Genomic DNA, 22114 nt, shown 5'->3' with positions numbered 1-22114 from the left:
AGGGTATGGAGAAATAGACAGTTGGGGAGACATGCCAGCCTGGCAAGTCACTCGACCTCCTGAACGTCACTCAGTTTTCTCATCTCTAAAGTGGGAGTAATAATATCTACCAGGCAGGTACCATAGTCCACCTAGCAGATCAATCCAGCACCTGGGCAGAGCAGGGCTTTCTTGAATGTTGTTTTTTCCCCCCTCCTTTCTTTCCCACACATCAGATGGAATGAATAGGATATCCCTGCACATACTCTTGCACACATACCATATTTCTGGATTCCTCTGCCAAGAAAAGGAATCCAGTGTATTGAGAGGGCAAATCTGTAGGGCAGGATCCCAGGTGAATGGCCAAGGTGGCCATGGTGTGTACGACACAGCTCCAGAGCTGCCATTCACATGGGCCATGACAGGAGTGCTGCTCCCTGGGGGAGGTCAATTCAGTGGCTCAGATAAGAGGCACCTTAGACCTTTGACTCTATCTCAGAAGCCTCCTTGGTGCCTCTGGATGGTAGGGGATCTCACGTAGAAATTGCACCCTTTTCTTAGCACCCTCCTCTTCTACATTTGGACTCTGTCTGGAACTCCCCTCCTTGGCAGGGAGTGATTTAGGTCACCCTAAATTCAGTCATTCATTTCGTAATTTTTTTCAGCTACCAGATTAGTCCAAGCTACCATATCTCTTCCTCCTAACTCATCTCCCCGGCTGCATTCTTGCCTTCCTTGCCCCTAAGGAAAGTCATCTCCAGCAGCCAGAGTGCCCTATAAATAATGCATAGAGAAGAGGCCAGGCACTGTGGCTCATGCCTGTAATCGCAGCACTTTGAGAGGCTGAGACAGGCGGATCACCTGAGGTCAGGAGTTCGAGACCAGCCTGACCAACATGGAGAAACCCCGTCTCTACTAAAAATACAAAATTAGGCCAAGCGCAGTGGCTCACGCCTGTAATCCCAGCACTTTGGGAGGCCGAGGCGGGCAGATCACCTGAAGTCAGGAGTTCGAGACCAGCCTGGCCAACATGGCGAAACCCTGTCTCTACTTAAAATACAAAAATTAGCCAGGCATGGTGGCGCATGCCTGTAATCCCAGCTACTTGGGAGGCTGAGGCAGGAGAATCGCTTGAACCCGGGAGGCAGAGGTTGTGGTGAGCCGAGATCACGCCATTGTACTCCAGCCTGGGCAACAAGAGCAAAACTCCATCTCAAAATAAATAAATAAATAAATAAATAAATAATGCATAGAAGACCATTCACCCACTGAAAATCTATCAGCAGTTTTAACATTTCATTCAGGAGAAAATCCAAACTTGTTATAAGGCCCTTCCTGTTCTGGCGCCAACTTTTCTCTCCATGTATTGTCTACTCTTTCCCCATCTTATTGTCTACTCTCTCCCCATCTTCCTGTGCTTTGTCATAGCGTGCTGTCTGCTCTTCAGGCACAAAGCTTGGTCCCACCTCAAGGCCTTTGCAATTGCTGTTCCCTTTGCCTCCAAGGGTCATCTCTCAGTCCTTTGCATTACTGAATCTCAGTATGCATATCCTCTCTTTTTTTTTTTTTCTGAGATAGAGTGTCGCTCTGTTGCCCAGGCTGGAGTGCAGTGGCATGATCTCAGCTCACTGCAACCTCTGCCTCCCGGGTTCAAGCGATTCTCATGCCTCGGCCTCCTGAGTACCTGGAATTACAGGTGCACACCACCATGCTCAGCTAATTTTTGTATTTTAAGTAGAGATGGGGTTTTGCCATGTTGGCCAGGCTGGTCTTGAACTCCTGACCTCAGGTGATCCGCCTGCCTTAGCCTCCCAAAGTGCTGGGATTACAGGCATGAGCCACCACTGTGCCTGGCTTACCCCTATTTTATAGATGAGAAAGCTGAGGCTCAGAGGGGTTAAGGGGCTTACCTAAGGTCACACAGCTAGTTGAGGCATCCCCTAGGCTGGGAGTCGAGAATCCCAGCCCTGTCGACAACCAGCTCTATGACCTTGGATGACACACTTACCTCTCTGGCTGGGTTTCCCCCATCTAAAGTGAAGGAGTGAGTCTGTGATTCTATTCATCTGAAATTGGTTCTGGGTGGGGAGGAAGGAGGAGGTTAAAGAGAAGGGGAGGTGAGTGTGAGGGGGACCAATATAAATCGGGCACCTGTTAAGTGCCAGGCCCTCGCCAGGGGCAAGTCGCCTGCATGAGTCCTGACAACAGCCCTGCTACGGCATTAGCAGGTGGTGTAAATGCAGCGCTTGTCAAATGAGAGGCACAGAGGTGGAAACCAGTGGGTGACAAAGCAGGTAGGTCGTTTCCCTCAGTTCTGCCTCTGCCTTACCTCCTCCAGCGGTATGAGCAAGTCCGTCTCCAGGCCCGGGTTTCCCCATGTGGGAACAACCAAATCTGCTGGGTGAGGACACCCTGGCATTTTGCTGATGGGAATCCCTACCTTCTCCCCATTACCAGTTGATTGGTCCGTGAAGGCCCCAGGCTCCATCCTGCACCCTGAAGAGTCCGAGAAGGCTGGAGCTCTGGGCATGTGTGTGTGTGGCAAGACAGGGACGGCAATGAGGAGGGAGGGAGAGAAGGTGCCAGAGTCTGACAGGCCCCTTGCACCCCAGGTGAAGGATGCAGGAGGCTCCATGACCATCCACACATTTGGCGCCTACTTTGGGCTCACAGTGACCCGGATCCTCTACCGACGCAACCTAGAGCAGAGCAAGGAGAGGCAGAATTCTGTGTACCAGTCAGACCTCTTTGCCATGATTGGTGAGAACTGCCATGATGACCGAGGGCCACCATGATGGGTGAAGGTGGCCATGATGGGTGAAGGTGGCCATGATGGGTGAAGGCGGCCATGATGGGTGAAGGCCACCATGATCAGACCTGATCCCCACATGGTATGGTGTGTGGCTGCCAGTTCTCTTTGGGGGAAGGGCAGACAGAGTTTGCCTGTAGATACTTCTAGAATCCCATATGTCTGTCCCCCTTCCCCATGAAGCTGAAAGAAGTTGGTCACTCATCCTGTATTTCCCCTAGAAGGCCCCAAGGCAGACACAGTGGTAACCAGGAGCTGCTCACTCCATCCCCTGGGCTAGGGCAAGATGTGCATTTCCACTTCCTGTGTCCATTCATTCCAGAGAAGACACTGACCACACCCATTCTGGTCTCAAAACCCAGCCCTGCCCTCCAGGAGCTCCTCACAGTGTAGAGGAAGAGACAGCAGCGCCACCTGGAGGATCTCCCTACAGTAGAGAAAAGATTCTCCCTCCTGGCGCTGTGGGAAGAGGGTGGGGGCATTTAGCCCAGAAATGGGGGTCAGGGTAGACTTCCTGGAGTGGTGTGGAAGGCTAAGTGGGGGGTAAGGAAGGCAGGGAGGGCCTTCCAGGAAGAGCCCCTGCATGACTAAAGCTGCAGAGGTGGAAACAGCTGGGTGTGGGGTCATCTCTAGAGCTAAAGGACAGGATGCCTGCCTGAGCTGTGGGGCTGTATCCAATGCCTCTCCTCCGCCCATTGGGCCTTTCTGGTCTGACCAGGCACCCTCTTCCTGTGGATGTACTGGCCCAGCTTCAATTCAGCCATATCCTACCACGGGGACAGCCAGCACCGAGCCGCCATCAACACCTACTGCTCCTTGGCAGCCTGCGTGCTTACCTCGGTGGCAATATCCAGTGCCCTGCACAAGAAGGGCAAGCTGGACATGGTGAGCATGAGGGCATTGGGGGTGTGACTCTGACTGCCTGGGCCTGGAGGGCGCTGATCACCATGCCCTGCCAACAGCTCTGAGGGGATCATCACACCCATCTTGCAGATGAGGCTGGGGGAAAAACGATTTGTTTTGAGCACATGGCCAGTTTTCAGCAGCACCCAAAGCAAGGATATTCTTTATCCTGTATTTTTTTTTTTTTTTTTTGAGATAGAGTCTCACTCTGTCACCCAGGCTGGAGTGCAGTGGCGCTGTCTCGGCTCACTGCAACCTCTGCCTCCCAGGTTTAAGCAATTCTCTTGTCTCAGCTTCCCGACTAGCTGGGACTACAGGTACAGGCCACCACGCCCAGCTAAGTTAGCTAATTTTTGTATTTTTAGTAGAGATGGGGTTTCACCATATTTGTCAGGCTGGTCTCAAATTCCTGACCTCAGGTGACCCACCCACCTCAGCCTCCCAAAGTGCTGGGATTACAGGTGTAAGCCACTGCGCCCAACCTATCTTGTAATCTGACACAAGTGTCTTGACATGGGCATATGTGTGCTGAGACACTGTCTGGAGTATCCATTATTTGGGGACACTATCACCATGCAGAGAGGTGGGGATTCAGGCACCTGGGGAAGAGAATCAGACACACAGACTGGCACACCTGTGTGTATCCACACCCACCTGCAGGGAGGGACATGGAATAGGGTCAAAGACAGGGACTCTGGGGCCACACAACCTGGATCAAGACACCTTTCTGCCTGTTGCTAGCTCTGCGGTCTTGGACAAGTCATTTAACCCCCCTCACCCCAGTTTCCTCATCTGCAAATGTTGCAAGATAACTGTCCTCACCTTGCAGACTTGTTGTAGAGATGGAAAGCGCTAACCCCTACAGCCAGCAGCACGGTACCCGGTACAGGTTAGCATTTAGACAGCAGCAGCTGGTGCGTACGTATGTTTAGACCCCATAGGCACTTGACGTGGACTTGCATCCATGTCAAGAACATTCAGACATGCTAGTCTGGGCACACAGGTATACATGGTACACATAAAACAACTGTGCGCTTGTTGTCAGGGCTCACCGGCAGGTGCAGCAGCACGTGGAAAATGCCCAGACCTGCTAGGTGGGATGGGTGGCATGTGCAGAGAGGCACAGGGAGCAGCTGTAGCAAGCCTGGGTGGGGCTGAAGTCCTCTGCATGCTCCTGGGTTGCTGAGGTGAACTCCCAGCCATCCCTGGCTCCCAGGACCCAGGCTGCACCCTTGCACAGCCAGCGAGTGAGCTCCTCCAGGCCCGGTGCTCCAGGGAGAGGACTGAGTTCCTGCCTGCTCTGCCTGCCCTGCCCAGGTGCACATCCAGAATGCCACGCTCGCAGGAGGGGTGGCCGTGGGTACCGCTGCTGAGATGATGCTCATGCCTTACGGCGCCCTCATCGTCGGCTTTGTCTGCGGCATCATCTCCACCCTGGGTTTTGTATACCTGACCGTAAGTGCCCCAGGCAAGGGGCTGGGGGCTGGAGAATGCTGAGGTCTTTGTGTTCCTGACAGTGAGCTAAGGGTTCTTAGGGAGGGGGCTGAGGTCTAGAGAATCCTGGGTCTCTGTGTATTTGAGGGCCTCTGGAATCCCAGCCTCCCCACACCCTTGATGCAGCGCCTGGCCTGAGCAGCACCCACCTCCCCTCTCCAGCCATTCCTGGAGTCCCGGCTGCACATCCAGGACACATGTGGCATTAACAATCTGCATGGCATTCCTGGCATCATAGGCGGCATCGTGGGTGCTGTCACAGCAGCCTCCGCCAGCCTTGAAGTCTATGGAAAAGAAGGGTAAATGTGGGGGAGGTGCGGCGGGATGGAGCTTCCCCCTTCCTTCTCCCATCCCTTCTTCCTGCTATTCCTCTGGGACCCGACTGCATCTTCCTCCCTTTTCTTCCCCACTCTGGACCAATTGTTTCATGGGTCTCTCTCCCCAAACTCTGTCCCTCAGTTTTAGAGGCCAACTGATATGTCCGGTGTCCCCATGTTGTGGGTGGGAAGGCTGAGGCCCGTGGTACCCGGTCACATTTTTGGGGTGGCAGCAAGCGGTTACTTGCCCTCTCCATGGGGCCCTGACCTGCCCCCTGTCTCCACCCCAGGCTTGTCCATTCCTTTGACTTTCAAGGTTTCAAGCGGGACTGGACCGCAAGAACACAGGGAAAGTTCCAGATTTATGGTCTCTTGGTGACCCTGGCCATGGCCCTGATGGGTGGCATCATTGTGGGTGAGCAGGAGTGGCTGAGCCAGAGAAGGGGGGGGCTGCTGTGGGGCTCCCTGGGTGGCGAAGCAAAGGGCGTGCAGCACAGGTCAGCCTGGAGCCCCCAGGAATCCCTGATCTCTGCACTTCTGGCTACAGGACTGGGACAATTTGGACCTCAGCCTAAGGACCCCAGGAGGATTTTCCCAGCTGAGGGAAGTGGCTGGGGTGAGCAGAGAGAAGGCACTTCCTGACATCCTGTAATCTCCAACTTTCTGTAGGGCTCATTTTGAGATTACCGTTCTGGGGACAACCTTCAGATGAGAACTGCTTTGAGGATGCAGTCTACTGGGAGGTGAGTTCTAGGGACTTGGCCCCCTGAAGGAGGGCAGCTGTGTTCCCTCCCCGCCTCCACCTGCATCAGCTGGGGTGGGGCCTGGGGACCCAGATGCCGGGGGTGGGGGTCAGAGCCTACATTACCCTACTTCTTCATCGGGGGAGGCTGTGTCTCATGGAGGTTGAAGACTCTTCCCTCGAGACTCCAGGGCTTGGAGTGGGTGATCTGTACCTCTCTTTCTGTACACCCTAGGTGAGGTGACAGAAGCAACCTATAGTCAGGGCTGCAGCTGGAGTTTACTCTTGTCCCTAAAGACTCAGTCAGCTTTATTCTAGAGCAGTGGTCCCCATGGTATGGTGCCCGGCACCATCAGCATCACCTACAGACTGGTTAGAAATGCAAATTCTCATGGGTGCAGTAACTCACAACTGTAATTCCCACACTGGAAGGCTGATGCAGGAGGACAGCTTGAGCCTGGGGGTTTGAGACTAGCCTGGGCAACATAGGGAGACTCCGTCTCTACAAAAAATAATAGAAAACTTAGCCAGACATGGTGGAATGCGTCTGTAGTCCCAGCTACTCTGGAGGCTGAGGCAGGAGGATCGGTTGAGCCCAGGAGGTGGAGGCTAAAGTGAGCCATGATGGCGCCACTGCACTCCAGCCTGGGCAATAGAGCAAGATCCCAAGAGAGACAGAGAGAGAGAGAGAGAGAAGTGGAGGGGAGGGGAGGGGAGGGGAGGGAAGGGAGAAGAGAATGAGAGAGAACGAGAGAGAACGAGAGAGACAGAAAGAGAGAGAGAGAAATGCAGTCTTAAGTTCCTCAGACATCCTGATTCCAAAACAAGGGGGCAGGCCCAGCACGCTGGTTTAACAAGGCCCCAGGTGATTCTAATGACAAACAAGTCTAAGCACCACTGCATTTGAGCAGTGGTTTTCAGCGCTAAGATGCACACTGGAATTACCTAGGGAGCTTTGACAGCATTCCAAAGCCCAGGCCCCAGCCCACAGAGACTTGGATTTATCTGCTCTGGGGTAGGGTCTAGACATTAGAATTTTTTTAAAGCTTCCTCGGGGATTCTAACACCCAGACTGGGTTAGGAATCACAGAGCAGTGCTCAGCTTCAGTCTCCGTAAGAACCACCTGGAGACCTTCCCAGGCACCACCCCAGAGGTTCTGATTCAGTAGGAACCGGGACTCTGCAACTGACAAGCTCCCAGGTGATTCTGATACAGAAACTGAGTTCTGCACTGGGCACAGTGGCTCATGCCTATAATCCCAGCACTTTGTGAGGCCAAGGCGGGCAGATCACCTGAGGTCAGGAGTTCAAAACCAGCCTGGCCAACATGGCAAAACCCTGTCTCTACTAAAAATACAAAAAATTAGCCAGGCTCAGTGTCTCGTGCCTATAATCCCAGCTACTCAGGAGGCTGAGGCAGGAGAATCACTTGAACCCCAGGGGTCAGAGGTTGCAGTGAGCTTGTGATTGCGCCACTGCCCTCCAGTCTGGATGACAGAGCGAGACAAAAAAGGAAGGAAAAAAAAAGGAAGGAAAAAAGGAAAGAAAGAAAGAAGGCAGGCAGGCAGGCAGGCAGGCAGGCAGGAAAGAAGGAAGGAAGGAAGGAAGGAGGGAAGGCAGGCAGGCAGGAAGGCAGGCAGGCAGGCAGGCAACTGAGTTCTGCAGCATCCCACCCCTTTCAGCAGTTGAGGAACATTGTTCTAGATATGAAAGTGGTGGAATGTCACAGAACTCAGTTTCCTTAAAAACATGCCACAATCTGGGCTTTCTGTGACTTCAGGCTGGCCTCTCCCCATGAATCATGATTGGAGGTGCCCACCTGCCATTGGATGATGCAGGATGGCAGGACTCCCCTCATGCCTCCTGCACTGTCCCCTCATGACAAGGGTGAGGACCGGCCTGTGTCTGTGGCTTCTGGGACAAGGGGCCACCCATAATGCCTTTCACTTAGCTCTGTATTTTTAAAACCATACCAGAAGTTGTAAGGGTAATTTTAACTAATATCTACTATAAGGTAACTTCAAGCACATAACGAATGTCTCTTAAATTAACTCTTTAAAAATGTTTTTAATTAAAAATGACTAGGCGCTCATTAAAGAAAATCTGGAAATAGAGAAAAATAGAAATCCCATCACCCTATGTCAAGCAATATTAATATTGTCTGGTATATTTCCTTTCTTTCTTTCTCTGCATAGATTTTTCTTACACGGTTGAAATTGTATTATTCACCCAATTTAGTATCTGTCTCTTTCTCCTTACCGCTCTATCATAAGAATTGTTCTGTGTTATTACATTCCTAATAAACTTTCTTTTCTCACAGGATAATTATTTCTATTCTATATTTAATAAAGTCAGAACTTAAACTATTTTAGACACCACAATTAGAAACCAACAGATTTTATGCTAATGAAATAAATCAGAAATGTTATCAGTTCCCCCATGTAGAAGTTCCCTCTTGGTTCTGTTTTGATCTTTATAATTTATTCCAAGTTCACACCTCTCAGCTCTATATACCTTGAGCAGTACAGACGTCCCCCAGTAACCTCAGGGGATTGGTTATAGGATCCCTTGCTGGGATGCTCAAGTCCCTGATATAAAATGGCATAATATTTGCATATAAGCTTACATGTATCCTCCTATATATTTTAAGTAATCTCTAGATTACTTATAATACCTAACACAATGTAAATGCTGTATTGTTTATTTGTATTATTTTTGTTGTTGTATTGTCATTTTTTTGTTGTTGCTTTTTCTGAATATTTTCAACCTGTGATAGGTGTAACCTGCTGATACAAAACCCATGTGTATGGACAGCTGGCTGTACCTGGTTGGGAATAATGAAATTCTGTGCCAATAGAAGGAACACTATCAGGCAGTCCCTGAGGCCCTGAGTAGTTTACCTTGGGAGTGAGGTGGCTTCTCAGAGGATGGGGATTGGACCAGTGTTCCCCAGGACCACAGATGGGGCAAGGGCAGGGCTGACCCGCCCTGCCTGCCCTCCACCTCTCTACCCACTTCTGACCTTCCCTGCACCTTCCCCACCCCACTTTCGGACCTGTCTGCAGTTTACAGAGCTTGCCATACTGCCTTTTACCGCCTCTGCCCCTTACTCCAACTCATCTTTTAAAAGTGGGTTCAGCACAACTTCTCAGCATCCCCCAGGCTGGGTTATAAGCCTGTCGTGTGCATTTACAACTCTTACTGTCACTGGGTATTTCACTGGAATGCCTCACCATTGCTCTCATGGGGCAAGGACACTGTCTCATCCTTGCCATGCCCCAGCACCCAGGACAGTGCCTAATATAGGGTAGGGGCAGGACACCTGTGTTGAAGGACCACCCTGCTCTCTGTGGCATGTGATCCGCACGGCGATCACAAGGTGGCGCTCACCACACACCGTTTGCAGCTCCAGGAGGTTCTAGTCGCCAGGGACACCCTTGCCTGGCCTGGGACAGGGCCCTTGGAGTTGCATCCTCTCTCTGCAGATGCCTGAAGGGAACAGCACTGTCTACATCCCTGAGGACCCCACCTTCAAGCCCTCAGGACCTTCAGTACCCTCAGTACCCATGGTGTCCCCACTACCCATGGCTTCCTCAGTACCCTTGGTACCCTAGGCTCCCAGGGCAGGTGAGGAGCAGGTGAGCATGGGCTTGGCTTGGTCTGTGGGGATGACAGGGAGGTTCTCCCAGTGGGTGCCCAGCTCTCAGAATCAGATGCTACCAGCAAAGAGGCAAAAAGCAAACATCAAGAAATGAGGGCTTCTACCCCTCTTGCCTGAGGTGCCGTGGGCACACGGGGTTGGCAGGGGAGCTTCTTAGAGTCAGACAACATGCATCCAGGACAGACACAGAAACATGTGAAGGCACAAGGACCTGGAAGGAATATGGAAGGAGACCTGGGGGCACACTTGGCTTTGTGACTGTGCCTGCTGGTGTGTGACTTTGAGAATCTCTTCACCCCAGAGACTGAGCCTCGATTTCCTCACCTATAAAAGTGAAGCTGACAGGTCTGGCTTTATTCAGTTGCTCAGCTCAGATGAGACCCACCCTCCCCTCTTTCTTTCCATCAACTAACACTTCGCCTCCTCTGTGGAATGCACCAAGCCCTTGCTCATGGCTTTCACATCTAACCTTCCCAAGATCTCTACAAGGCAAGTAGAATTACTGCCCTCATTTTAATAGATGAGCAAACTAAGGCTCAGAGAAGTTCAGGTTCTTCAAGATCACACAACTAGCAAGTGGAGAAACTAGGGTCCTTGCTGGTCATTGTTACTGTTCATATTATTGTTATTTAACTTCCTTGGAGGCCAGAGCTTGGCAATAGCTGGGTCTGGGGCCTGAGTGATGTGGCAAGAGAGGATGGCAAGAGAGGATGGTAGGGCGAGGCTATGCCCAGTTGCCTGTAATGTCCACCCCATCCAGAAAAGAAAATGGTGCCTGAGAGGCTACAGCAGGACCCAGCAGTGACCCACTACTCTTGGCTGTCTCCCTGCAGGCTCCACAGACTGTCCTGGGGCTCCAGAGGAGCTCGTGCTGACCTAGCTAGTGACACAAGAGCGAGCAAGCAGTACCCCCACCTACTGGCTTGGCCTCAAGGTGCCTCCACCCCTGCCCTCCCCTTCATCCCAGGGGGTCTGCCTGAGAATGGAGAAGGAGAAGCTACAAAGTGGGCATCCAAGCCAGGTTCTGGCTGCAGAAGTTCTGCCTCTGCCTGGGGTCTTGGCCACATTGGAGAAAAACTGGCTCAAAGTGGGGCTGGAGCCTGGGGGGTGAGCCTGAGCTCTCCCAGGAGACAACTTAGCTGCCAGTCACCACCTATGAGGCTCTTCTACCCCGTGCCTGCACCTCAGCCAGCATCTCCCGTGCTCCCTGGGTCCCCCAGACCTCTCTGTGTTGTGTACGTGGCAGCCTCCAGGAATAAACATTCTTGTTGTCCTTTGTAAAATGGGTGTGAATGCTCCAATGGGGCCAGTTTGAGAGAGAAAAGGACCCAAGAGACCTGCTTCTACCCCAGCCCTTACCTTCATCCAAGGGTACCACCCACACTGCAAGGAAAATCATCCCAGGCTGAAGAGGCAGAACTTGGGTGCTAGAGCCTGCCTTCAGCCTGGGACACCCAGCAGGGCTCAGCTCTGGGCTGGGGTCTTGCTTCAAGGCCCCTCCATCAGCTACTCCAGAAACTCAGCCCTTGAGAAAGCTGGCATCTCTGTTGTGTCCTCCATGTGGTCCTGCTCTGGACACTCCAGCAGGGTTGGGAGAAGGGAGGGAGGGCTCCTTTGGGCCCATCTCCTCCTTCCCATCCCTTCCCTTCTTTCTCTCTGCCAAGCCAGCCTTCTTCTCCCTGGACAGTGGGGGAAGGTTTCAGGAGGGTAGATCTCCCAGGCTCACCACCACCCTGGGCAGAGTAATACACCTTCCTGCCCTCAGGGGCTCACAGTCTAGCTGGGAGACAGACCTGACCCTCAGAATCCATGCTAAACTCTGGCAGGTGTGGCTGGACAGGAAGTCTGTGCCCAGTTGGCTTCTCAAAGCAGGGCCACCTGAGCAGGGTTCTGGAGGCTGAATAGGAGTTTACCAGAAGGATGGCAAAGAAACAGCATGGGCACAGACCCATGGGTAGTAATTAACACGATGAAGTCTGCTACTGGCTAGAAGAGATGTGAGGCAGAAGTGTGCCAGTTGGAGAACAAGACTTGGAATCCGGATCTTTTGTGGAGCAAAGGCTCCTGGGAAGAAGGGGTGAGGGAAGAGGGAGGAGGTCTCTCAGCCTCCAACTCCGCCCTCCCCGCCCACACACACACACACACACACACACACACACACACACACACACACACACGGCTGCATGCCTCTTACCAGTGCAGGGGGGAGGGGAATGAGGGATCTGAAATGCAACCTATTCATGTTCCCGCGATGTAACACCCCTCATTTTCCATGCTGGGTAAAGACAAAAACCCTTTACAACCTGTTTCTGGAACTTGTCAGCAGCTGCCAAGAGGAGCATGTTAATTAAACGTCGGCAAAGATGGAAGCCGGAGACCCTGGCTCTAATTGGACAGTTTGCTTCACCGGATTGAAAAACATTGTGACAAAGGAGGAGGTGCGCGGCGCTCGGCAGGGGTGCGGCGTGGCGGGGAGGGAGCTGTGGCTTTGATTTCAGCTGATCTGAGCCCCAGCCTCCCTCCCCCAGCAGAGCCGCCTGGCCCAGCCCCATACGCCTATGAAGGGCCTGGGAGGGGCCCGCAGTGTGAGCGGGTGCGGGGTGGAGTGGGGGGCGGGGTGCGAAGGGGTGCTGGGGGGGTTCCTGAAGCCCACCTCCCACCTCTCCCACCCCAATCCCAGGCACCACCAGGCCAACAGTATTGGGCCCAACCCAGAGCCAGGTTTTTAGGGCTCTGGGGCTCACCCCTCCTCCTGATCACATGACCTGGGTCCTGGGGGCTGCACAGGGAGAGGAGGGGGCCAGCGCTGGCTTCCAACTCCCTCCTGCGCAATGTGCAGGCTGCACTAAGAGCCTATGCCCAGTGCGTCTGTTACCAGTTGAGGATAGTTGTCCAAGTTCTTGGCATTTTGAACAAAGAATTAGACAAAATGCACAAAGCAAGGCAGCCAAAGCAGAGATTCATTTTAAACGAAAGTACACTCCACCGGGTGGGAGCGGGCTCGAGCAAGAGGCTCAAGAGTCTGGGCTACAGGATTTTCTGGGGTTTAGATATCCTCCAGGGGTTTCCCATCTGTTCACTCTATGCACATAAAGTAGTGGCCCGCGACCAGTCTGATTGGTTGCGGGAGGTAACCAATCCGAGGTACTTTCATTTCCAACTGCCAGGCAGCAACTGCCATGTGGAAAAAGGAGGGGTTGAAAGGGAGTAGCCTCTGATATCCAGTCAGCATGCGTCGAACTTAGGTTCCCTGCCTCCAGACCCTATTCTCCTGCCTCATTTCCCCCCTGAGAGACATGATCCCCAGAAATCTTTATGGGAGACAGAGTGACTGATGGTCTTTCTTCTGTAACTGCGTCACGCTGACTTGAGGCGCAGACCCCACCTGTTGGGGATCCCCGAACTCCCGCCCTGATCTATCGAGTGGAGACTGGGTAGTTTCTTGATGGCCAGAGGTACTGCCTTCATTTGGAATAGGCTGGAAACCTTGTCACAGGATCATCTGAAGCTTGATGGTCTCTAGGTGAGAGGAAATGAATTTGGTTAAAAGATTTAATGGGAACTTCAGGGGGTGGATACCTATGCTGTCAGGAATGTTTGTTATAGGAATGAATTACAACAGTCTGCTTAGTTACTACAAAGGAAGTGATTCCAGTCGTTTGAAAGAAAGCAATTAAACTGCAAGAAATCTGAGAACATGGCTGCTATTATCCAGCCTACAGTAACCATGCAACAAAAACACCAAGGAAAGTTGGTAGGCATTTACTTGTCTTTTGACTGTCTGATGGGAACTTCAGGCTCCTGGTCCGGGGCTTCAGGTATCACAGACTTGACCCTTGAAAGATGTATCCAACTATCTAATCCTAGTACCTTGACCGTAGAAGGCATAGCCAGTACCACTAAAAACAGTCCCTTCCATTGGGGTTGCAATTGTTGAGCAGGTGATCCCTCCTTCCATGTTTTAACAAGTACCTTATCCCTTAGCCTGATTTTGGGTTGCTGGTTAGTTCCCAGTATGGAGGGGGGCCTTTGAGTTCCAAACTTTTGTAAAGCCTGCTGAAATTGTCTTAAGTTAACTAGGTATTTTACTAAACTGGCTGTTTCTGGATCAGTAATTACATTACTAGTTAAGAATGGCCTTCCATATAACATTTCATAGGGGGTTATATTAATTTTTGCTTTAGGGGTATTATGGATCCTTAAGAGGGCTATAGGCAGTAAGCTGACCCAAGTTTTTGATGTTTCCTGACATAGTTTAGCTAACAGTCATTTTAGAGTTTGGTTAGCCATTTCTACTTTCCTGGAGGATTGAGGCCTCCATGCTGAATGTAAATAGTATTTGATTCCAAGAGCCTTAGCAACCCCTTGAGTTATTTGGGAGATAAGAGATGTGCCATTATCACTTTGGAGGCTCTGAGGTAACCCAAACCAGGGGATTATTTCTTTTAAGAGAACCTTTGTAGCCTCATTAGCCTTCTCTGTTCTGGTAGGGTAAGCTTTGACCCAACCAGTAAAGATATCTATTAGCACTAGCAAAAACTTGTATCCTCTGCAAGCTGGCATATGGGTGAAGTCTAATTACCAGTCTTCCCCTGGGTAAGTTCCTCTCCTCTGGTCTGGTTCTATTAGAGGAGGCATTTTGTTTCCTGGGTTAAGTGCACACAGTGAGCATGCTTGACAGACCTGCTTAACCACCGAAGCTAAGTTAGGCTCAATGAAGAGCCTGTTAACCATGGCCAGGGTGGCATCTCTCCCCATATGGAAGGAGTCATCCAGGGTTTTTATAATTCTCCATTGGACTGTTTGAGGGAGATGTATTTTTGATCTCATATACCACCAGGATCCTTTTTTTTTTTTTTTGCCCCCCTTGCTCCTTTATTAACTGTTCTTCCTGTAGTGTGTATTCAGGATCCACTGGGAATCATAGAAGGGAATCAGTGCTAGGATCTGTTGGGATTGCACCCTGAGGGATGTGGCTTTGGCTTCTCTATCAACCTTTCTGTTCCCTTGTGCTATAGGGGTTAAGTCCCTTTGATGCCCCCTACAGTGGATTATAGCTATGGCCTGTGGCAGGTGTATTGTTTCCAATAGCTGAAGAATTTCAGGCCCATGCTTTATGGGGGAGTGTTTGCTAGCTAGTAGTCCCCTTTCTTTCTCGATTGTAGCATGAGCATGAACCACAAGGAATGCCATATTTAGAATCTGTATAGATGTTAAGCTTTTTCTTTTGTCCCAACATTAATGCTCGGGTAAGAGCAATGATTTCAGCCTTTTGTGCTGATGTGCCAAGGAGCAGTGGCTGGGCTTCGATAATGGTGTTGTGATTGACTACTGCATACACAGCTCGGTGTTCCCCATTGGACACAGAACTGCCATCTGTGAACAAGTCCTCAATCTGGGAGAGGCTGATCTTTTAAATTAGGCCAGCTAACATATGCGTGTGCAATGACTGGTTCGCAGGAATGATCCGTTATTGGGCCTACGGGTATCAATGAAGCTGGATTCAAAGTGTTACAGGTTTTAAGGGTTACATCTGGATTGTCTAGGAGCATGGCCTTGTATTTGGTTAACCTTTCCCCCATCACCCAGATGTGTGCTTTTATCTCTAAGACTGATTTTACCTGATGGGGGGTTAGACCTTCCAGTGATTGGCTCAGGGTGATTTTAGTGGCTTCCTCCACTAACATAGCAATGGCTGCTGTTGCCCACAGGCAACTTGGCCATCCCAAGGCTACTCTCTCCAACTTCTTTGAAAAGTAGGTGTTTGGTCTGGGTTCTGATCCTAATTTCTGGACTAGCGCTCCCACAGCTATGCCATTCGTCTCTGCTACATACAAGGGAAGGGCTTAGTTAGGTCTGGGATCCCAAGAGCTGGAGCCTGGGTAAGGGCCTATTTTAGCTTGGCAAAGGCTTCTCTCATTTCCAGGGTCCATTCCATTAGCTCATTTTCAGGCCTCCTTGTTGCTTCATACAGGGGCTTTGCTATGAGCCCTAAATTTGGTACTCATATTCCACAAAACCTGGCCATTCCCCGAAAAGAATGAAGCTGTTGCTTGGGGTGGAGGGGCCCAAACCACATATGGCTTGCACTCGTTCTGGGTATACTTGCCAGGTTCCAGGTGTTAAGACATACCCTAAATAGTGGACCTGTTGGAGACTAATCTGAGCCTTCTTTTTGGACACTTTGTGTCACCTGTCAGCCATGAAATGTAAGGTTTTTTATAGTATTTTGGTCAGAAGCCTCTTGGGTTGGGCTACACACAAGAAAGTGATCCACATACTGGAGTGTACTCCCATCCTCCAATTGCAGACCCCTCAGATCCCTCTCTAAGGATCGGGCAAAGAAGTGGGGGCTATCCCAAAAACCCTGGGGGAGCACTATCCAAGTGTATTGTTGTTTTTCTCTGGTATTAAGATTTTTCCATTCAAAGGCAAAAGGGTATTGGGACTCTGGGACCAGAGGAATGAAGAAGAAAGCATCTTTTAGGTGTAGGACTGAGAACCATTTTGCATCCCCTGGCACCTGAGCCAGTAGGGTATATAGATCCACCATCAATGGGTGGAGAGAGATAACAGCCTCATTAATTATTCTGAGAACCTATACTAGCTGGTATTCCCCCAAAAGCTTTAGAATAGGTAAGATGGGGGTGTTGCAGGGAGAATTGCAAGGTTTTAAGAGCCCATGGGTAAGTAATACCTCAACTATGGGTGCTAGGCCTTTTCTTGCTTGCAGCTTAATTGGGTACTGTTTTCAATTGGGAAAATAGCTGGGGTCTTTAAGCCATATTTTGACTAGCACTGCTGTTTTGGCCTTCCCTAGTTTCCCAGTATACCATACTAGTGAGTTAACCTGTTTATTAATGTGGTCTGGGACATTGTCTGTGTTTTTTACTATTAGCAATTTCACCAGTTGATGCTTAAATTGTAGTAGTGCCGCTATTTTAACCATAGTATCTCTTCCCAACAGGGGGACTGGGCATCTTGGTACTACTAGAAATTCCTGTTGGAAGATTTGTTTCTCAAATTGACAAATCAAAGGAGGGATAAAGAATCTTGTTTGTGGCTTTCTTTCCATTCCCATAACACTCGTGGACCGGGAAGAAAGTTTTCCTGTATAAGCAGTAAGAACAGAGTAATTTGCCCCTGTATCAAAAAGAAACTGAATTTGGGTGCCCATGACATACAGAGTTACCGGGGGCTTCTCAGTAGTAATTATGATATTCCTGGACAGGGGCAGTGAGGAAGACCCGGGGCCCCTTCAGTCTTCATCTGATTCCTCCTTGTGCACAGCTAGAGTTTTGCCTGATGAAGCTCCTTGGTGGGAGCAAAGGTAATCAATCCTCCAGTGCCAGGGGTCATAATTGGTGCCCTCACATTTTCAGCAGGGGCCTGGAGGGGGATTAGTACAGTCCTTTGCCCATTTCCCAGTTTTCTTGCACTTGAAGCAAGAGCCCTTTCTGGCATCATCCTTATGGCCCTTTGGGTTTCCCCTGGACGCTTTTTGGGCATTCAGGGCATCGACAATGATGGCTGCCATAATTTTGGCTTGCTATTTTCTTTACTCTGTTCCCTTTTCCCTTCCACCAGATCACGATCGTTATACACCATAAAGGTGGTATCAAGAAGCTGATTATGATTAGTTTGTGGCCCCATCTGTAGCTTTTGGAGCTTATGTCTAATGTTTGGGGCATATTGGTGAATGAAATGTGCCATTAATATTTTGCTTTTGGGACAGGAAGGGTCCAGATTAGTATATTTTTTAAAGGCTTCCTTCAGTTTGCCATAAAACATGGCTGGATTTTCCTCCTTGCCCTGTGTAACCTCACTTACTTTATCATAATTTACTGCCTTAGTTATTCCCTTTTTCATTCCTCCAAGGAGAGCCTTAAGAAATTTAGCCCAGTTGTTCATTCCCACAGGTGTGTTATAGTCCCAATTAGGGTCAGTAGTGGGGACTGTGTCTGGGCCCAGGTGATTGCCCTGTGGGTTTTGGGCAAATAAGTTGTCTGCTTCCTGGCGGGCAGTCTCAAAGATTCGTTCCTTTTCAAAAGGGGTGCAACGAGTTGCTAGAATTGAACATCTCTCCATGAGAGATCAAAGGCTAAGGTCAAAGTTTGGAACCCATCTGCGAATTTCCCGGGATTCTCGGAATAGCTTCCTTGCTTTTCCTTACATTGTTGTATATCAGTTACAGAGAAGGGGGCCTGCACTAGGACTGGCCCCTCAGCTCCTGCTAGTTCCCTAAGGGGTAGCAGGGCTGGCGGGAGAGTTGAATATGGTGTTCTCCTCCAAGTGTGAGGGGGACTTAGTAGGGTCCCCGGTGTTTTGGTTTTAGCCTCAGGAGCACTTGGCAAGGGGCTATATGGGGGTGGTTTCTGTCACCCTGAGAGATAGGTGGCCCTTGTAAAAAGGGGTTGTCTATGTCTAGTTCTGCCTTTGGACTTTCCTTTGAGGGGATTATTGGGTTTTGGTATAGTGCCATGAAGGCCTGTACATATGGGATTTCTGACCATGTGCCCTGCCTTTTACAAAATAGGTCTAATTGCAGGATGGTGTCATAATTAAGGCTACCATTGACCACCTGCTGTTCCAGGCTGAGCAGCTCATAATGAGGCAAAACAGTATTGCAGAAAAAAAGAATCATACATTTTCTCTTTAGATTGTCAGGGTAAAGTTGATTTCAATGGTGGAGGATGTAGCCAAGCAGGGTACCAGGTGAAATAGATGGAGAGTTGCCCATAGAGGAATCAGGTGGAATTGATGGATAGTTGCCCATAGTGGTCTGGAAAAGAGAAGAGGACTTTGAAAAGTGGAGGGCCCATTAGGTGACCCAAACTTTACACGGGTCATCCCCCTGGAAAAATTCTGGGCCCTGACTGGGGTCCTGGGGAGGGCATCCCTCTTTAGGGCCCCATCTCAGTCTGTCGGACGTCTCTGACCTTAGATCCGACACCACTACGGAATGGTTTCCTCCACCACTGATGGCCCACTATGAACTTTCCCTCTTGTCCCTGGATGAAGGCCTCGATTTCTAGAAATTAATTTTCAGTCAAACCTTTGGATTTTTTCCTATCCCACTTAAAACAATTATTTAACTTTCTAAATTTAGGCAAGATTAAATTATACATAAATTCCCTTTTATGAATCCCCCTGCATGACACACACAAACTATCTGCCCAAATCCTCTGACTTGTCCTTAGTCAGTTGAGTAGGGGAAGGGAAGAATTTAGCATAAGGAAACAAGGTTTATGTCGCCTGAAACGTGAGTTCACCCTGGATGGGCTGCCACTGCCAACTGCATCACACGGAGGGTTCAGGGATGATAACTGGACAAGACAGAAAAGAGCCCTTCCCTCTTCCAGGCAGGCAGCTATCCCCGTTCACTGCTTGGCCTTCAGGTAACACCAGAGAGTGGTCCTGGCCAGTTGCCCTCAATTACTAAGGAGCTGCTAGGAAACGGCCGCTGAAAGACTGAAAAAGAAAAGGACTTGGTCCCTCACCCAAGCCAGGCAGTTGGGGGTAGGCGCTTCCACATAGAAACCTTTTGTTTTCACCAGAGAGTAGCCCTGGTCACAAACCTGCAGTTGCCTCTGTGTTTAGGCGCTATCCACTGAAGGTCCTGAGTTGGAAAGGAAAAGAGAGAGAAAGAGGAAAAAGAGAAAAATAAATCCTAAACTTTGGGCTTACCTCCTGGCTGGTTCCCCAACATATGTTACAGTTAAGGGTAGTTGCCCAGGTTCCTGGCGTTTTGAACAAAGAATTGGACAAAACACACAAACAAAACAAGGCAGCAAAAGCAGAGAGTTAACTTAAACGAAAGTACACTCCACAGGGTGGGAGCAGCCTGGAGCAAGTGGTTCAAGAGCATGAGTTACAGAATTTTCTGGGGTTTAAATACCCTCTAGAGGTTTCTCATTGGTTCACTCTATGCAAATGAAGTAGTGGCCTGTGACCAGTCTGATTGGTTGCTGGAGGGGAAGAGTAGGCCCACAACCAGTCTGATTGGTTGTGGGAGGGGACCAATCAGAGGTACTTTCATTTTTCAACTGCCACACAGACAAAGGAGGGGTTGAAAAGTCAGTAGCCTCTGATAGCCAGTCAGCATGCATTGGCCTTAGGTTCCCTGCTTTCAGACCCTATTCTCCTGCCTCACCTCCCTGGGAGAGATCTGGGTTGAGGCCTCTCTTTCCAAAACCAGCACTGGGTCACATGATCAGGTAGATCTGACAAATGTGGGCAACTGAGAAGCTCCTCCTGGAAAACCTAACTGTAAAGTGAAGGTCCTTAAAGAGCCCTGCAGAGCCCGAGTCTCTCTCCACAGGGATACAGGGGGTGCACACAGAGACTGCCCCATCGGTGTGTTTGATGGTTGTAGTTCAAGTCCCCTCTTTGTTCTTGATTTGTGAACATTGACACAGCCTGGCAGGGAGCACTGACTGCGCTGGACACCATGCTGAGGGTCTTATGTGCCTCAGCTTATTTAGCCTCCCAGCAACCCTGAGAGAGAGAGAGGCTGCAGCATTCCCATCTTACACGTGGGAAAACTGAGGCCCAGATGGGGTAAGTCACTCAGTCGAGGTCACAGATCCTTCTGATTCCAGTGTCTGAACCTGGACTCCGTGTTCCCTGCTCTCTGGCTCCAGGCTCCAGGCATTTAGGATGGCCTGACAAAAGGATGGGGTTCCTCAGTAGACAATACCCTTCCCAGGGCCTCCAGCCTGGGGTGCACAAAAGATGGGGTTACAGCAGGCTGGGGGGGTCACTCTGGAAGGCCCTACACGTGTTCCCTATCCTCATACACACACCCAACTTGCATCTTCTAGGGTGGAACAGTTAACAAGGGCAGAGCCCCTACTTCTGTCCCCTCCTGCCTTGGCCCCTGCTTTGTCCCCCAGCCTACTCCTGTCCTGAGCTGCTGCCCAGTGGGAGCTCTGTTTGGGGTGGGAGGCCAGGCTGGGGCCTATGAGAGCCCCAGCAAGTACAGGAAAAGGAGGCATTGTGGCTCAGCCCCAGGGATTAAGAGATACAAATTGGATGTGGAGGGCTGAGGCCATTGACTGAAGTCCCTGTGAGCTGAGCTCCCAAGGGGGGAGCAGCCCAAGTCCTGTCCCTGGGCAGCCTGTGCCTGAACGGTGTCCAGGCAGCCTCCTGGGCCTAATCCCGTGGGAGCTGCGGCCCAAGGAGCCCCAGAAATACCGCTGCTGGGGAGAGAGGCTGCCCTTGATGGGGTCAGGCAGCCTCACCCTGGATGCTTGGGGTGGCCGCCCTGAGAAGGGATGCGAGATGAAAAGAAGGTGCACTCACAGGGGTGTGTGTGCACATATGCCCCTGGCCTGGGCGTTGTATCTGTGTGGGACCCTCTAAAGATGGGCAACCCCATGTATTAGGGGCAGTGTCAGGCCCTTTGTGTGTCTGAGGTTTGGGGCACAGGGAATGGGGCCTGAGGTGCCTGACTGAGGGAGTGAGGCATGAGGATGAAAGTGGCAGAGCCCCCGCCCAGCAGGCCCAAGTAGGTGCTAAGTGTGTGTGTGTGTGTGTGTGTGTGTGTGTGTGTGCGTGTGTACTCGCACATCGTCTAGCGGGGCGCTTGAGAACAGCCCTTCAGAGGTGGTTGGAGGGGCTCTGCAAATTGTAATCAGATTAAGGGACCAATCACTTAGGGCTCTTGAAAAGGCCACAAGGTTTCTAATCAGCCCTGAGCGCCCAGCCCACAAAGCCCTGAGGAACTCGGCAGGAGTCGCCCGCTGGGGGGCCAAGGGGGTGGGGGGCGTTTTTCTTCCCTCGCTGTCTCTTGTAATTATGTCAATTTGCTAGCCAAATTGTTTGCTCGAGTGGACAAGGGGGCTTGTGCCCCATTCATGTGGTAATGTGGGAACTGGCCGGCCTCCTGGCTGGGAAAATAGAAGGTACCAGGGACCCTTCTGCAGGGAGCAGGCGGGCCCAGGGGTTGTGGGGTGCCCAGGCCTCAGGAACTCATTCCTCACCGGCATGGGGCTTTTTCCCACCAATTCCAGCACCTTCCAGCTTGCGTTGTTCTCTGGGATGTCCCTTTGGGCTGGTTGAGATGAAGGATGGGGTAGGGAGGCAAGGACCCCCAGAGGGAGGGCTGGACAAAAGAGGTGACCTCCAGGCTCCCTCAAGGTGAAGGTGGGCAGCTCTCTGTCCCCTGTGTCTGTTCCCTTGTGGGACAGGCTGAGGTTGGAAGTTTG

General features: G+C 50.9%; 1 protein-coding gene and 1 long non-coding RNA gene across 3 annotated transcripts in view; one reads left to right on the top strand and one right to left on the bottom strand.

Annotated features, from left to right (window-relative positions):
- Nucleotides 1-11188, top strand: part of RHCG (Rh family C glycoprotein) — a 25174-nt gene extending 13986 nt beyond the window's left edge. The window contains exons 4-11 of one of the 2 annotated variants that reach the window (XM_054450379.2): nucleotides 2592-2739; nucleotides 3507-3673; nucleotides 5009-5146; nucleotides 5348-5484; nucleotides 5793-5917; nucleotides 6172-6245; nucleotides 9730-9871; nucleotides 10739-11188. In XM_054450379.2, the coding sequence (XP_054306354.1) occupies nucleotides 2592-2739; nucleotides 3507-3673; nucleotides 5009-5146; nucleotides 5348-5484; nucleotides 5793-5917; nucleotides 6172-6245; nucleotides 9730-9858 (918 nt within the window). In that variant the 3' untranslated portion in view covers nucleotides 9859-9871; nucleotides 10739-11188. Of the gene's footprint in view, nucleotides 1-2591; nucleotides 2740-3506; nucleotides 3674-5008; nucleotides 5147-5347; nucleotides 5485-5792; nucleotides 5918-6171; nucleotides 6246-9729; nucleotides 9883-10738 lie in introns of both variants that reach the window. The other variant, XM_054450378.2, reaches the window with a different exon arrangement.
- A 1656-nt stretch (nucleotides 11189-12844) lies between these two features.
- Nucleotides 12845-19773, bottom strand: LOC134738245 (uncharacterized). The gene is made up of 3 exons (XR_010123847.1): nucleotides 19593-19773; nucleotides 18552-18687; nucleotides 12845-13424 (listed from the first exon to the last, which is right to left on the bottom strand). It is a non-coding gene; the product is annotated as an uncharacterized LOC134738245 (long non-coding RNA).
- Nucleotides 19774-22114: the final 2341 nt, after the last annotated feature.

This window comes from Pongo pygmaeus, chromosome 16 (assembly GCF_028885625.2).
Source record: "Pongo pygmaeus isolate AG05252 chromosome 16, NHGRI_mPonPyg2-v2.0_pri, whole genome shotgun sequence".
NCBI lineage: Eukaryota > Metazoa > Chordata > Mammalia > Primates > Hominidae > Pongo > Pongo pygmaeus.
Note: the sequence above shows the minus strand (reverse complement) of the source record. Positions and strands in the feature narration are given on the sequence as shown.